This window comes from Nyctibius grandis, chromosome 17 (assembly GCF_013368605.1).
Source record: "Nyctibius grandis isolate bNycGra1 chromosome 17, bNycGra1.pri, whole genome shotgun sequence".
Classification (NCBI taxonomy): Eukaryota; Metazoa; Chordata; class Aves; order Nyctibiiformes; family Nyctibiidae; genus Nyctibius; species Nyctibius grandis.
The window spans coordinates 2,940,273-2,956,601 of NC_090674.1; the positions used below are offsets into that span (position 1 = coordinate 2,940,273).

The 16,329-nt window shown below is 52.9% G+C and overlaps 1 protein-coding gene across 2 annotated transcripts in view; it reads right to left on the reverse strand.

Moving 5' to 3' along the window:
* KAZN (kazrin, periplakin interacting protein) overlaps window positions 1–16,329 on the reverse strand; it is an 83,329-nt gene that overhangs the window by 10,999 nt on the left and 56,001 nt on the right. Inside the window, exons 1-2 of one of the 2 annotated variants that reach the window (XM_068414668.1) lie at window positions 7,265–7,323; window positions 773–964 (exon numbers count right to left, since the gene is read on the reverse strand). In XM_068414668.1, coding sequence (XP_068270769.1) covers window positions 773–908 — 136 coding nt within the window. In that variant the 5' untranslated portion in view covers window positions 909–964; window positions 7,265–7,323. Of the gene's footprint in view, window positions 1–772; window positions 965–7,264; window positions 7,324–16,329 lie in introns of those variants that run through there. The other variant, XM_068414667.1, reaches the window with a different exon arrangement.

Below are 16,329 nucleotides of genomic sequence, written 5' to 3' on the forward strand. Positions count from 1 at the left end.
CTCTGAGCCTGAAAACTTTTGACAGCTCCTCTTTGTAATCCGCGAGCGCGAGCTGACAAGTGGAAGTTATCCTCGGCACGTCGGGGATTTGAGATGATATTTAGAGCCACGGCGCTGCCAGGATTTGACACGCAAGAGCTTTCTCCCCTGCGCAGGATCACCCCCTGGCTCCGGCAAACAAACCGTCCTGCCTGGACTTAGTGCCAGTTCATTTTGGGGAGGAAAAGCTGCAATGTCGCGCTTCTCCCTGCACAGCCCGGTCCCGACCACCGTGGGAGAACACCCAAATCCACGCGCTGAGAGAGGGGAGACCCCGCACGTCACCTGCACCCCCAGCCTCTGCCCTCTGCGGCGCTCCCGGTAACTCTGTGCGAGATAAGGAAAATCCCACTCACCGGGAAACTCGCTGCTTCCCTCCTAGAAGAGCCCGGGGGGCTCAAATCCAACCCATCCCCACCCCGCAAACATTTCCAGCTGCGTTTCAGCTGCTCTCTTGGCTCTGCTCTAGAGCTAGCCGTGGAGAAATCGCTTTGCAACGCTGCGAACGCCCCCCACACCCCATTTCCCAGCCCATCGCTGCGCCCTGCGCTGCTGGGGCAGGAGAGTGGGGGGGGCCCGGGGAGGGCTGCCCCGCAAACCCCCCCGCCACGTACTCAGGGTGAACACACACTGCACAGTCCAAATAACAGGGATGGCTTTTAATTTCCTCATTAATTAACTTTTTGAAGCTTCAGGGTCCCGGGGGGCAGTAGAAGGGGGGCGCGGCCCTTACCTTGCAGAGCCTCCTTGGCGCGCGCCAGCTCCTGCTCCTTCTGCGCCAGCTGCACCTTCAGCTCGGTGGCCGAGAGCACCTCGGGCGACTTGCTGCCGTGCGTCTCCTCCAGGTCCTTGGTCAGCATCTCCTTCATTTGCCGGAGCAGGTGAACCTCCTCCTGCAGCTGGGCCACCTCCTCCCGCAGCAGCGCTGGAGGAAGAGGAGACACAATGCGAGGAAGTGACCAACAGCTCCCGGCGCGGCCCCGCTCCAAACTCAAACCCCGGAGCAAACGCTGCCAGAGTGATTCTCTGGGCTTCTAAAACTGCTTTGCACAGCCCAAAACCTGCAGCAGGGCTGGCAGCACCCTGGGAATGGAGGAGGAGGAGGAGGGATGGGATGGGAGGGCCCTGCAATGGGTATTAGTGTCTGAGTTTTGCATTAAAAAAGTTAAAAATCATAGAATCATAGAATGTGAGGTGTTGGAAGGGACCTCTGGAGATCATCGAGTCCAACCCCTGCCAGAGAAGGACCAGTCTAGGGCAGGTCACACAGAAACGCATCCAGATGGGTCTTGAAAGCCTCCAGAGAAGGAGGCTCCACACCCTCTCTGGGGAGCCTGTTCCAGTGCTCTGTCACCCTTACAGTAAAGAAGTTCTTCCTCATGTTGAGGTTGAACTTCCTGCGCTCCAGTTTGCATCCAGTGCCCCTTGGCCTATTGCAGGGCACAAGTGAAGAGGTTGCTCCTTTCCTCTTGACACCCAGCCCTCATATATTTATACACATTAATCAGATCCCCTCTCAGTCTTCTCCAGACTAAAAAGCCCCAGGTCTCTCAACCTTTCCTCCTAAGGCACATGTTCCAGTCCCTTCATCATCCTCATAGCCCTCCGCTGGACTCTCTCCAGTAGATCTCTGTCCCTCTTGAACTGGGGAGCCCAGAACTGAACGCAATACTCCAGGTGAGGTCTCACCAGGGTAGAGTAGAGGGGGAGGAGGACCTCCCTCCATCTGCTGGACACGCTCTTCTTAATGCACCCCAGGAGGCCATTGGCCTTCTTGGCCACAAGTGCACATTGCTGTCCCATGGATAACTTGCTGTCCACCAGGACCTCAAGGTCCTTCTCCACAGAACTGCTCTCTAGCAGATTGCCTCCTAACCTGTACTGATGCATTTTATTGCTCCTTCCCAGGTGCAGGACTCTGCACTTATCCTTGTTGAACCTCCTTAGGTTCCTCTTTGCCCAGCTCTCCAGTCTGTCCAAATCACGCTTAATGGCCGCACAGCCTTCAGGTGTATCAGCCAAACCTCCCAGCTTCGTATCGTCAGCAAACTTGCTGAGAAGACACTCTGTCCCTTCATCAAGGTTGATGATGAAGATATATACTGATACTAATAAACCAAGAACCTTCTCCCCATCCAAACCGCTCACTGATGGGGTGCTCGTACGGCCAGTGTCCAACAGACTCCCAGCTCCACTATGCCCCATACGATGCGCCTCAGCTCTGCCTCCAGCCAGCCACACGTTCAGGGCACGCTCCACAAAACTCAACAAAACCACTCTGACACTGCAAAGAGGAAGGTGGCACCTCTACCAGCAGGCCCGAAGCTTGAAATTTTTCAGATTTACGCTTTGCCCCCCAAAGCGGCTGCGTCGCAGGAGCATCCCGGCACGCCCCAGCGCGGGTCCCTGCAGCGGGCACCGGGGGAAGCTCCAGAGATCTCGTTTCCTACTGCTGCTTAGCGAAATAAAGTGCTTTTCTGCTATTTCCACATCGCACCCATCGCCCTCTGTCTCCCCTCGCAATCCTCTACGCGAGCCAGACACCGGGATCCAAAATGACAAGTGTGCAGTTTGATTCTGCTTTCCCCCCCACTCCCACTTTGAGAACATGCAGAGAAAATCCCATTACTCATCCAAAGGGGTTACTGATTCCTAAAGGTTTGCACCATGCCCTTGGATAGAGGGAGGAAAAAATAAATCCCTCATCAGAAAAATAAAATAGAAATAAAAAATAAATACAGAATCACAGAATCAATCAGGTTGGAAGAGCCCTCTAGGATCATCGAGTCCAACCATTGCCCTGACACCACCATGGCAACTAGACCAGGGCACTAAGTGCCATGGCCAGTCTCTTCTTAAACACCTCCAGAGATGGTGACTCCACCACCTCCCTCGGCAGCCCCTTCCAATGGCTAATGACCCTTGCTGAGAAGAAATGCTTCCTAATGTCCAACCAGAACCTCCCCTGGCGAAGCTTGAGGCTGTGTCCTCTTGTCCTAGCGCTGGTTGCCTGGGAGAAGAGGCCGACTCCCACTCCACTACAACCTCCCTTCAGGTAGTTGTAGACTGTGATAAGGTCACCTCTGAGCCTCCTCTTCTCCAGGCTAAACACCCCCAGCTCCCTCAGCCGTTCCTCAGAGGTCAGACTCTCCAGACCCTCCACCACCTTGGTCGCCCTCCTCTGCACTCGCTCCAACACCTCAACATCTTTCTTGAAGACACCCCCTTCTCCAAGCTACTGCAGTTGGGTCCTTTCCCCAGTGCCACCGAGCATCACCCAGCTTGGGGGGCACCAGCTGGGCATTAAACATAGGGGATTTTCCCCTTATTTTTGCTGAGGTCCCTCTGCACGGGCCGATCCCTTTCCGGCACGGTTTGTGGAGCGATGCTGGGAGGTGACGCCGGCAGCAGTACAGGGAGAGGCGGCTCCCCCCCAGCCCCGCCAGCAGCTGCGCCGGGAAGGCATAAAATCTGGTTTGCATACTTGAAATGCTTCCCGTACGAAAACTGGCAAGGCCCCATCCTGTAAATTATTTAGCAATAAAGTCACTAACAAGGAACAGTCGAGCTCCGGGCTGGGGATTTCGGTGCAGTCCAAAGCATTTTCTTAAAGTCAGTGCAAAAAGCAAGAACCGAGCGGCGGCCGAGGGCAAAGAAACACAGCAGGAACGCAGCATTTCCCCTCCAGCCTTTGGGATACGGGGACGGGGGGGATGCAAGGGACTTGTACGTGGTGCAATATTTACCGTGCAACCCCCCCAGCGCCTTCCCCAGCCACAGAAACCCCCGCGCAGCCCCACAAAGCACCAGTGACTGCTGCTATTTACACATTTTTCCCCACTGATAATTCATTTTCACCTTTCATTCCCATTTTGGTGGGAATCCAAGAAAATATCCCCATTTAATTTAATATATATATATACACACACAAAATGGATTATGCTTTGCAACAGATATTTATTTTTGCAATATAGATCTATTTTCCAATAGGTCTATATTGCAAAGCACAATCCATTTATATATATATATACATATATATATATATTTATACTTAAAAATTGCAGAACTCAATCCACTTAAGCCAAGGTTTCAGGGCAAAACCCTTCTTGCCAGGCTCAAGTAGTGAAAGCCACACCATCAGCTCTTGTCCTACTCCAAGCGCTGTGGTCTTTGCTCTCTTCCCAGCTCCCTCCTGGGGCTCCCATCGATGTCTTCGCTGTAGGAACCAGGAATGGGCTTCAAGGCAAGTCAAACCCTCCCAGCATGATTTTAAAGGGTTTTCTGGGAGAGAAGGTGGCATTTCACGGAAGCGATGGGGATGACGCAGCGTCTCCTGCTCTCCTTGGTTTCCATAGGAAACCACTTAAGGGGCAATTTCTTGTGTGACACCAAGCTTTTGATTAGCATGTCATCACCCTCCTTTCCATACGGGATTTCCACCCCGCTCTGACATGTCCCTGGGCTCCCTGACAGCGCTCATCCACCTAAATCACACCACCCCATTTATCCCCCCCAAAAAGAGGTTCTTCCCCCTCCAACCCCTCTCCTGCAAGTCTCCATCCCGTCTCAACCGGCACCTCCAGCTCACGAGGGTCCTACAGAGAAAGCCCATTTTATTTGCATAAATTGCATTAGAACAACTCCCCAACACGATGCTAAAATACAATCCAGAAAATAGAACAATTTTTAATTTCTTTGTTTTTGCAGTTCAACCTGTACCTTGCAAGTGTCGCTACACTGGGGTGCAAAATTAAATCTGCCATTAGCAGTCACCTCCCAAATGCAAAAACCCCGCTGCAAAAAGCTCCCACAGCACATTTTCCCCATTTTTTTTGCCCCCTTTTTATTTTTTCCTCCTCTTTTTAACCATTTTTTTTGGGGGGGTTGTCTGTGCACTGTAACTCCTGCCCACCCAGGGGAAGGAGGCATCGAGCCCCGTTGCACACCCGCTCATTCCAGCCCCTTCCAAATCTCTCGCAAGTGAGTGGGCAGCGATGAAATTAATGCAATTTAAACATTTCCCAGACTAATTGATGAAAACTACCATTCACAATGAAATAATTGGCTGTTAATTATATTTCAGTTGATAGCATTAAACTTCCACAACACTGTCAGATCCTGCATCCTCTACGCTTTAAGCGCCGATTAGCGTTAACAGACAATGAAAATAAGATTTTTTTAGGGTTTGAACACCTCCAGCCAGTGTTTGGGGCTGAAGTTTCCACTCTGGCTCCTGCAAATCCCATCTCAGGCTCCTCTCGGCAGCAGATCCACCGGCCACGCAGCACCAAAGCCTTTTACTGGCCTTGGAACAGGCATCCATTTAAAAACACTAATTTAAAAGCCTTTTTTTTCCCATGTAACACAGCTGACCATCGCTGCACGTGAATTTCTGTCTTTGGAAGGTCCGTATTAAAAATCAATGCGGTACAAACGACAAGGTTGCTTATGGACCAAGAGCTTAAAACCAGCAGCGGCTCACCCCAAAGGGTGACTTCACATGCACTGCACAGACAGGCAAGTGGGGAAAAAACGGCAAAATGGGAAAAAGCCAAATTTCAGTGCTAACAGACCCTCACCCGTCGAGATCATGGTGCAAGGCTTCATCCCTCCACCCTCCTGCAGAGCTTTGGCCCAGAATATGTATATACACACGTACACGTATAAATATACACATACATACACCTCTGCCCTGGGATGGGAAACAGAAGGGTCATAAGATAAAGGCCATTATTAGAAGAAAATAACGATGCAAGCCCTAGGAATGAGTCGTGCTAGGATCTTAAAGAGCATCTCATCACCTTTGATGGTTAAACAGCTCCCCAGCTTGGGACCCGAGTCTCTCGCAGAGAGGTTCAACCAACCACCCCCCCCAGCAGCCTGCATCACGGACGGTTTGATTTTCCCCTCTCTACAAGGAGTAATTTGGAGGAAAAGCACAAACTACCAGGCACGGGGCTGGGGGACGGCCGGGGGTCAGAGCAGGGGGACCAACCGCCAGCAGCCACCCTCCCCAAAGAGCCAACGTCCAACACATCCAACCTCTCCCTTTGACACCTGGGCACCATGATGGACACGCCGCGGCTCAAAGCCAAACCCCATGCAGCATCGTCCCCTCACGGGGATACACACCAGGGCCCAGAACTTGCACATCACCCCTCCAGCCGAGTCCCAGCGCTGCACATCCCAGCTCCAGCCCCAGGCACGGCGTCTCCCGCAGCACCACGGTGCTCCACGGCCTCGGAGGAGCTGCTGGCCACCCCAACTCCCTCCTGGGCGGGCACTGGGGTGCTCAGCCACGTGCTGCAGAGCCTCTGGGGCTAACAACGTGACTTTGGACTCCATAGATGCATTTTTTACAGAAGGAAGCTTTAGATCCCATCTCTTGCTACTGCTGAGATGTGGCAAGCGAGCTGTCACGCCTGGACGTGGGCACAGACACTTGGTGGCAGGTTCAGGTCAGAGCTTTCACCCAACGCACATAAATCCCTGCAAACACCATTTTTGAGCATTTCCCCAGTTATACGCCACCTCGGCGCTTCCCTACGGCCCCAGCCCTGGGACGGGACCCCCAGTCGCCCACCCTGACCGTGCACCATCAACCAGTGCTGGTGGCCATGGGCCTGCCCGCAAAGTCACCCCCCACACCCCAAAAAAAGGATCATTCCCAGCAAGCCGGAGCCCACTGCCCCAGCAGGTCTCTTACAGTGGATGTAAAGAAATAAAACCTGATATAACCCTCCTGTGTATGGCAGCAGCAGGGGGGTAAGGGGGTTCAGGAGACAGGCTGGAGGCTGCAAAGGCTTTCCAAAGCACACGTGGGGTTTCAAAGCAGCTGGCCGGTGGGCTGCGACCCCCACGGCAGCCCCCAGGGCCAGTGGCCGAGCCCTTGGCGAGCTCCCGGCACGCTCCGGCTTCTCCACAAGACAAAATGGACTACGGCGTGCGGGGAGCCTCCCGCCCGGCCTCCCACCGCTGCGGGGGGAGCCGGAGCCCCTCGCCCCTGCCCCTCGCTTCGCCCTGGGCGCGGGGGGACGGCACGGCCACCACCGCCACGGCCCCGGCCAGCTTCGAGGCGCGCTCGCCGGCCGCCCGGCGTTGTTTTGTTTCTCCCAGGAGGAAGCGAGCTACAACAGCACAAAGCAAGCAAGGGAAAAGAAACGCCGCATCCCCCCCTCCACGCCGCCGTGCGAGGTGGTGGGACCCCCCCAAGGACCCCCCTTACCTGCGTGGGCTAAGCAGGGGCACAGCACCCTGCCCCGAGCATCGTCCCCGGCCGCCCCTCGCCCTTCGCAGAGACCCGAACAATAGGCCAGGCGCGGAGCGAAGCCCTGCTCGCAGCGGCACGTCCCCGGCTTGCTCTCCTCCTGCTCCGACTTCATGGCGGGGGGCGGCGGGGTTGGGTGTCCCCGGGGCTTGGGGGTCCTCGGGGTTGGGTTGGGGGTCCCCGGGCAGGCAGGCTCCTCCCCGGCACGGAAGTACGGCAGGCGCTACCTGCACCGGGAATTTGACCCCTCGCCGCTCTCCGAGCCTCCCCGGCCTGATGTCACGCCGGCAGAGGAGTGGCTTTGCCCGTCGCCGAGCCAAGGTGCGCGGGACGGGGGGCCCGGAGCGGGCGAGCGATGTCCCCGCAGCCCCCCGGCAAAAGGCTGCGCAGGAACCCGCGGCCTGGCCGCCGGCGGAAATGGTTCCCAGCTCGCCGGCCATCGCCGCCACCCGCCGCGTGGCCACCGCGCCGCTCGCCAGAGCCATTGCCAACAGCACCGCAGGGAAACTGAGGCACGAAGGAAGGTAACACACTGTTTCCAGCATGTAGCTCCTGCAAGCTGTTCCTTGCATGGGGAATAAGCGCAGTATTTTATTTATTTTCTTTTTTTGCAATGCAATTATTATTTATTTTGGCAGGTTGCAATTGCATGACACCCACGGCTGCGGGAGGCACCATCGCAGCCCGGCCTCCCCCTGCGACCCACCACGACTGGCCCTGCGGCGAGGAAGGGTAGAGAGGGGGAGCTGGAGGACGGGGTGAGCGGGGACACGGCAAAAACCAGCCAGAACATAGGGGCTAGTGGCTTTTCTATCATAAAAGTTACATAAATGTACACCAGAAAAAAACACTCTGAAAACCAGCTTCTTTGGGTTGTTTGAGTGTTGCTTTTCTGCTCTCCATGGCACCCTGCCTGCACGCGCCTCTCGCTCTGCCCACAAGGGCAAGTTCAGAAAACAGAGTCTGAGATGGGAAAAAACCCCAAAATAATCACCGTGTTGTGCTTTCCCCCAGTGCCCGACACGCGAAGCCTCTGCCGGCCACTGCAAACCCAGCCCCTCCACCCTACAGCAGGGGAAACTGAGGCACGGGGGGGAAACTGAGGCACGGGGGGGAAACTGAGGCACGGGGGGGAAACTGAGGCACGGGGGGGAAACTGAGGCAGGGGGGGGAAACTGAGGCACGGGGGGGAAACTGAGGCACGCCCTGCGTGCACTCACCCTTACATTTTCGGGAAGCAGGTAACTGTGGGAGGAGCGAGCTGCCCCCAGCTAGGATGAGACACAGCCACGGCCACATTTGGTCGCGACCACCAGCTGAGCTTGGGTCAATAAAACCGGTCCTCACCAGCCCCACGCCCAGCTGCCGGGCATTGCCCCCCTCCCTGCCCTGCTGCTTCCTCACCAGCAGCTCGGGAAGGGGCAGGGAGCTGCGTTTGTTTTGCAACAAGCCGTGGTGCTTATCGCAACACGCTCCGGTGCACGCAACGGGCCGGCACCGGCACCGCCTGCGGCATCGCTGCGGGGTTGGGGAGGGTTGGGGAGCACCTGCTGATTTAACGCTGCTTTGCCAACAAGCCCGGTGCAAAGGTGACTGCACCTCGGTGCGCTGTGCCGCGGCACGGCGATACCCCAAACCCCACCAGACGGAGGAGGTTCTCTGCGTCACGGGTGTTGCACAAGCCCCAAGCTCCCTGAGAGCAGCTCCTCCAACCTGCCACGCTCCCGGGAAGGCCGGGCTGGGCTCGCATCCCTGCTCCTGCTGACTAACGCTGGACCACGCCGCGTTACTCACCCCCACAGCGCCAGTCCTCGTCCCCACCGCACGCACCGCGCTCTGTAATCCAGCGATGGGGCCTGCAGGGACTCCCCTGCCCCTTCCTACTTGATTAAAAACCCCTTTGGAAGGCACTCGGAAAAAGGGTGCTGGTTAATTAAAAGGCTGCACACGCTTTATTCGGTGTGGGTTTGCGTGGTGCAGCCGGGCTCCGAGCGTGGCCCTGTGTCTGGCAGCAGCCGTGCTTTCAGCTGTGTTTAAATCCGGGTCGGGGTCTGGGTTCCCTCCCCTTGCCTTGGAGCAACCCGTTACCATGTGCTGGTGGTGGCTGCTGCCAGGAGGGAGGTGATACGACAGGGAGCTTTGCTTGCAGTGTCCCCTCTGGAGACAACACACGGAGAAGGTATCAGCCCTAATGAGCGCTGGCTTTGCTGGGGTCACAGCACCCCTAATTGGGGGCTGGGAGGGAAGAGATCGATAACAGAGCCAGGACCTGAGATGGGATTTCCATGTGACCCCAGACACCCATATTTCTGCATGAGGAAGGGGATGGGCGCTGGGTGTCAGGGCAGATAGGTCTGGCCCTTCATCCCAAATCCCAGCGGGGACCTACTGGCCTCCATCAGCCCTCCCGAGCCAAGACCTTTCTGCAGGGACGGGGCAGGAGGGAGCGTTCCCACCCAAGCCTGGCCCAGAAGGTCTCTGCGGACAAGGCAAGAGGGGGCTGATCCAAACTGGACAGCCTTCACCGGAGGACAAACCTGCATCATGTGCTCCATCTCCATCTTCCCAGGGCTTGGAGGTCCCACCAGGATTATGGCTCTGGAGCAAGTCATGAATGAGGGGTCACCACCAAAATCTCCCAACTATCACCTACAAGGGCAGGTGCTACCAGAGACTTGCCATAGAGACACAAGCTGGGGTCACAAAGCACTTCAACTTCAGCATCACCACCCAAAAAGGTGCAGTTCCCACCAAACACTTAATGGCAGCTGGTGGTTGATTAAATACAGCATGACCATATGGATGTCAACGTATATTAGTGCCCTGAAGGCACAGGCACCTGCAGTGATTGCTGAATAACCTCAGCCCTGCAAGAAGTATCACTGCAGAAGGTCAGCAATGCATTTATGTTCTTCTGGACAAGAGCTGGTCCTTGCAGAGCTACATTTGACCTGGAGAACAGAGCTGTCCATAAAAACCACGTACCCATCAACTGGAACAGAAAAACCAGGAGACCTTGTACTTCCTGGAAGGAGATGGCCTTGGGATGCAGGAGACCCTGTACAAGGTCTCTACCATGAGAATTATGGTTGTACAAGGTCTCCTGCATCCCAAGGCCACCTCCTTCCAGGAAAACTTGCAAAAACATTTCCCCCACACCCGTGGAAACCTCCTTCCCCATCCCCATCTCTTACAAAAAAAAAAAATTAAGATGTTTTGAAACAGAGCTGATTTCTTCCCCCCACCCAGTTTTTCTTTCAAGGAAAACTCTTCTCAAAAATGACACATTTTTGTCAAACATTTCACATCGGCGTTGTCACCGAGGAGCGCGCTCGGCTGGGGATTTCGGAGGCGCGTCGGGAAGCCTCCGCCTGCTTTTACCCAGTTAAAAATCGATGGCGGCGAGGTTGCAAAATGTGATGTGTGAGGGGAAGGATTCACTCACGTAGAGCTGGCTCCAAAACCAGAGGCAGGAAGGGTAATTCTCATCGAGGAACTTGGCACTGCTTGGCACCTCCTCCAGCGCTGCCGGAGTGTTTTAGACTCCCCAAAATCACATGTGCATCGCCGAGAGTTTTGGCATTGATTAATTAAAGCCTCAACGGAGGGAAAAATCCAAAGTTATTTTTTTCATGTCCCTACCCAGTGACTTTCCCCTTCTTTACAACAGCATTGCAAAAGCATTTGCAACGTTCAGAGGCAAAAAAGTAATGAGTAAAGGACAAACATCATCGCTCCCAGCTCCACACTCCTTTGGTACAGTTTCCTGAACTCATCACAGTCATTTCTGTTGTGTTTTTATTTTTATCATGACAATTATGGTTGTTATCACAGACGTTTTATGCTTAACAACTCCTGGCTTCCTTACTGCTATTTTCATTCAAATGCTAAAAGGCTGTAATGAGACTAAGATAATGGCCCACAAAAATAAATGCTACAGATCAGAATAGGGGGAGTTTGGTTAAAAAAATAAAGAAAACAAATAGAAATTATCCATCCTAATTAGCGTTCAAAGACAGTAACGGGGAAAACCAACACCAACAGCCCATCGCGTGCAGCCATGGAGGGAACAAGACATGGTCAGCCACTTGGCTTGGGCACCCATCAGCACAACGCGGGCTCTCCGAGAGCTTTGAGCCGCTGAACCCCACCAGAATCAATATTTTCCTTTTTAAAATAACACTGGGGGAAAAGCGCATCTAATATAGATTCAGTGTTACGCTGGGTTTTGCATTATTCATTGAACCCCATCCTATGTCATGCTGCAGCGATCATATTACCATATATGATGACAAAGAAATTACACAACTCCCGCGAATATACGATAAAGCGGCAGCCTGGGCTGCTCACGCAGCTCCGCTCGCCTGGCAATCTCCAGTTAGCAACATGGAATTAAGTTGCTGTATATTGAGGTTGTGCCTGTGCCACCAGCCACTTTATGGTGAAAGAGGAGCATAATAATACATCAAAATTGTTATAAATCAAAATTTATAATTTATATTCCCCCCCTGCACCTCCAGGAGCCCCAAAGCTGCCACGTAGGAACATTTCACATTTTTGGGGCCACACAGATTTGGAAGTGGATTTCACACACTGATGGAGTTGGAAACCTGCATCACACCGGCACCTTCTTTGCCACTAGTGAAGCCCAAAGCCCACCTCAGCGTGCCCTTGATCGCGCCCAACGTCCCCATGGCTATTCAGCTGGGACCACGAAAAGCAACAGGGTTTGTTCATGTGCGTAGACGCAAAATGATTCGCAGAATTTCACAGAATCGATCAGGTTGGAAGAGACCTCTGGGACCATCGAGTCCAACCATTGCCCTGACACCACCACGTCAACTAGACCATGGCACTAAGTGCCATGTCCAGTCTTTTCTTAAACCCCTCCAGAGATGGTGACTGGTTGCTTGTAGGAATTGCAAAAAATCTAAAAAAAACCCAAAAAAAGGCAAAAAGCCTGGCTGAAATTGCTCAGCGTTGCAAGGCAGGTTAGGAAAGCCCAGGGGGTCACACGGATCAATGACCCCATGTGCCTGGACCTATCCCATTCCCCTCCCATTCACTGCTTGTATCAACAGAATATTTATAAATCAATCAAAAGCAATTAATCAGCTAGGGGGAAGATAAGGGATAATGAAGAAAAGAGATTAGCTGGCGATGCACAAACAGAGCTCCTCCGGGGAGGAACTGCTGTAGTTGGAAGCCTCCTCTGCAAAGCCTATTAGCTCCACTTAAAAAAGAAATTTAAAAGAGGCAACCTGAATAATTAAAAGGAAGAGTTAATGGTTCCTGCTAGCAGTTTCTAAAAACCTGTGGCAACCCTGTTTGTTAACCAACCAACGCAGCCCACCGACAAGAGGACCTGCCGAAAAACCACTGCCCCGTGCCGCGGAGGGATGCTCGTGACCAACCCCTTCCAGCTGAGTTATAAATAATAACGGAGGAACGACTCGAGGGGAAGCCTCCAGGGATATACAACCTAATATAACCGATCCGACGTACCCCACGGCAGCTTTCCAGTCGCCAACCTGCTTCTTGTCAGCAAAACCAGCACTAAATACAGCGTCGTTTCACTTGCCAACCGAAGAGCCAACCTCTGGGCAGAGCAGCCAACAGCCACATTTTCTGTATGTTTTTCTATGGATTTTTCCATCCTAATCCTTCCACAGCAAACTCTGGGGAGTCTCAGGACAAGATCAGCAGCCGTAGTGCAGCCGTTATGTATTTCACGCCCACAGAAGATGCCAACACCAGGACTGGGCTTAATCCAGCCCGCAGGACCAGCATCAGCGCTACGGTGCTACCAATAACCGGGCACTTTTTTGCCAAATTCACACCCCTGCGCTGCTCCGAGGGGGGTCACCACCTGCCACTTCGTTTTTGAGGAGCACCCTAAAAATGCCACATCCCCCAGCTGTGACCTGCATCCCACGGGAACGCTCCCAGGGATGCCTACAAGAAGCTTTCCCAAGTTTGTGACTTAAAATCCCTGTACCTCCTCCTCGGGTGCTGCAGGATCCCACCCGAGAGCTGACACCCGGGTGGGCACCTCAATAGAAAAGGGCTCAGGAAGAGCTGCCCCGTTCAGAGGGCTGAACACAGCGTTTCAGTACAATATTTGCCTTTTTCAAGTGATGCTCAATAAAATCACCAGGTCAGGGCTGAAGCCCACATGCGTTTTGCAGAGGGGAAGGAGAGGAAGCATCTCCCCGCCTTACCCCACCAACTTGCAACGCAGCAATTTAACCTTCAAATAAGAGCTTAAATTCATTTAGTAACAGCCTGTACCTACAGGCTGGGGGCAGAATAATTCTACCAAGAACAATATATAATAGATAAAAGCGACTGCACTGCAGCACGGAGACGGATGGCACGGTGCAGGGCAGCTTCCTCCCTGCCCATCATTAATGGCAAGTTACGGGCCAAAATCTGCCCCCAATTCTGATGCTTAAGGGGTTAATATCGATTTAAAAGCCTTATGCTTGTCTTGGCAGGTGTGAATTCACAGGCTGAGCCCACCTCATGCATAACCAGGATGCTCCTCAGCAGCCCCACTGCATCTCTGCTCCCGCAGCCCACCACTATTAAGTAACTCTGAGCCCCGTTTCCAAAAGCTCTTTCCCTTTTTAAACAAAAAACAATGAACCTGAAGGTCTTTCCCAGTGCGTAAGCAGCGAGGGAGATCTATTTTATTTATGTGCCACTTACTAAACTTCCAAACTATGTTTATTAAAACTTCCTTCGCAGCAAAGTTTGTGTTTCCCTGCCAGGAGGTGCTGGACAAAAATCAAACATCTGAAGGTTTTCAACCATTTTTTTCACCAAAACTTTACCACCACGTGAAATATCACAGCACACTTGACTGAATCACAGAATCAATCAGGTTGGAAGAGCCCTCTGGGATCATCGAGTCCAACCATTGCCCTGACACCACCACGTCAACTAGACCATGGCACTAAGTGCCATGGCCAGTCTTGAACACCTCCAGAGATGGTGACTCCACCACCTCCCTCGGCAGCCCCTTCCAATGGCTAATGACCCTTGCTGAGAAGAAATGTTTCCTAACGTCCAACCTGAACCTCCCCTGGCAAAGCTTGAGGCTGTGTCCTCTTGTCCTATTGCTGGTTGCCTGGGAGAAGAGGCCGACTCCCACTCCGCCACAGCCTCCCTTCAGGTAGTTGTAGACTGCACTAAGGTCACCTCTGAGCCTCCTCTTCTCCAGGCTAAACCCCCCAGCTCCCTCAGCCGTTCCTCGGAGGTCAGACCCTCCAGACCCTTCACCAGCTTGGTCGCCTTCCTCTGGACTCGCTCCAACACCTCAACATCTTTCTTGAAGTGCGGGGCCCAGAAAATGAAATTAATATACCCCTGCCCCATGAAATGACGAAACAGACCCCAAATTGGTACCAACAGGCTGAAAATGAGGAGCCAAACACCAATTGCTATCAAAAACGTGCTTTTTTTTCCTGAAATACCCGCAGCATTACTCCATGCGAGTGCTGTGATGGGCGGTGTAAGGCAAGCACAAAGGCAGAAAAAGCCATTTAAAGCTTGGAGGGCTGCACTTGGTGCCTGCCTGGAATTAAAATCACACACTAAGTTGCAAAGTTAATAAAAGTGACGGCTTTTTATTAATCTTCACTCGCAGCGCACGGAGCCAGCAGGCAGCCGCTCCCCCAAAGCTATCAGCGCTTTGCACCAGGCAGAACCAGGGCTGGGAAAATAAAATATATAAAAAAAAATTATTTAAAACAAAACACAAAGCAAAAAGGAGCAGGAGAAGGCCCAGGAGACACGTGCCAAAGCCAGCAGCAAAAGCCCACGGGTGGATGTGCAAAACCCTCGATGCCTTTTCTATTTTAACGGGTCCTGCTGCCCCTGCACGGGATGGAAGTGGGATCGTCGTGTGGCACATTTAAACCCTGCTCTCGCTGCTGGATTTTCCTGACCCGGGTGGGATCCTGGTGATTTTTACAACAGGTCTATTAATAAAAAGGAAAGTTGCTTTCCAGTTTCTTGGGTTTTCTGAGCTTGATGGAGAGGGTGGCTCTGACCCCCAGCGTAGTAATTAGTGGGTTTAGATTCTTTTTTTTAATTTTCCCCCTCCCAATCTTCAGTTTTTAAACAAAATGGACTCCTGAAAATCTCAGCTTGCAGTTTATAAATAAAAGTTCTACGCTGGGGGAGGGCTGTTAAAAGGCTTCTGCATTTTCCCCCGTGTACTGCACAGACTCAAAGCAAAGCAAATAACAGGAACCCTTATTTCTTCCAAATATACTTTATAACCTGAACCACAATTTTGAAATAGCTAGAGTTAGAAAATGAAAATAGTAATAAATGATCCTAGGAGACAGGTACCCAAGAAGCAATTGTATCAACTCAAAATGAAATGTGATCAAGAATAATAATTCAAGTACGGGTTTTCAATGCATTGCTTGAGCAAGACAAAAAAAATACGTCCTTTCCTCCTGTTTATTCACAGAAGGGCTTTGATGTCGTGCACCCTTTCTACGCTGCCCTCGCAGGACCTCTCCCAAGCTATGCCTGGCACTGGGCGCTGCCCCAGAGAAAATATTGTTGCACTGAAAAGATCAGGCCAATAATAACAAAAAACATCCAAAGCAACTTGGGGATTTGGAGGAGGGGGGAGGAAAAAGCCACGAGCAAATGCAACGTGTCCAGCTTGGTGCAAGCAACGGTGCGTGGGAAAAGGATACGCGGCTCCGCCTGCACGATGTGCCAGGTGTGGGGTGTTCGCAAGGGGGGCACGAAATAATGAGGCATTTTGGGGAAATCCAGGCTGTGGGATGGGCACCCAAACCCGGGGTGACCTGGGCAACAGCACCAACGAGTGGGGATTCAGCCAGGTCAGATTAGGTCACTGTGCCTTAAACCCTCAGCACGGTAAATCAGAGTTTCTAGGGATGACTCGGAGCCCGGAGCGGTCTCCTGGAGCCAGGGACACGTTTGCCAGCCAATGACAACTCCTGGATTAGGTTTCAAACTGGAAAAATTAAAGA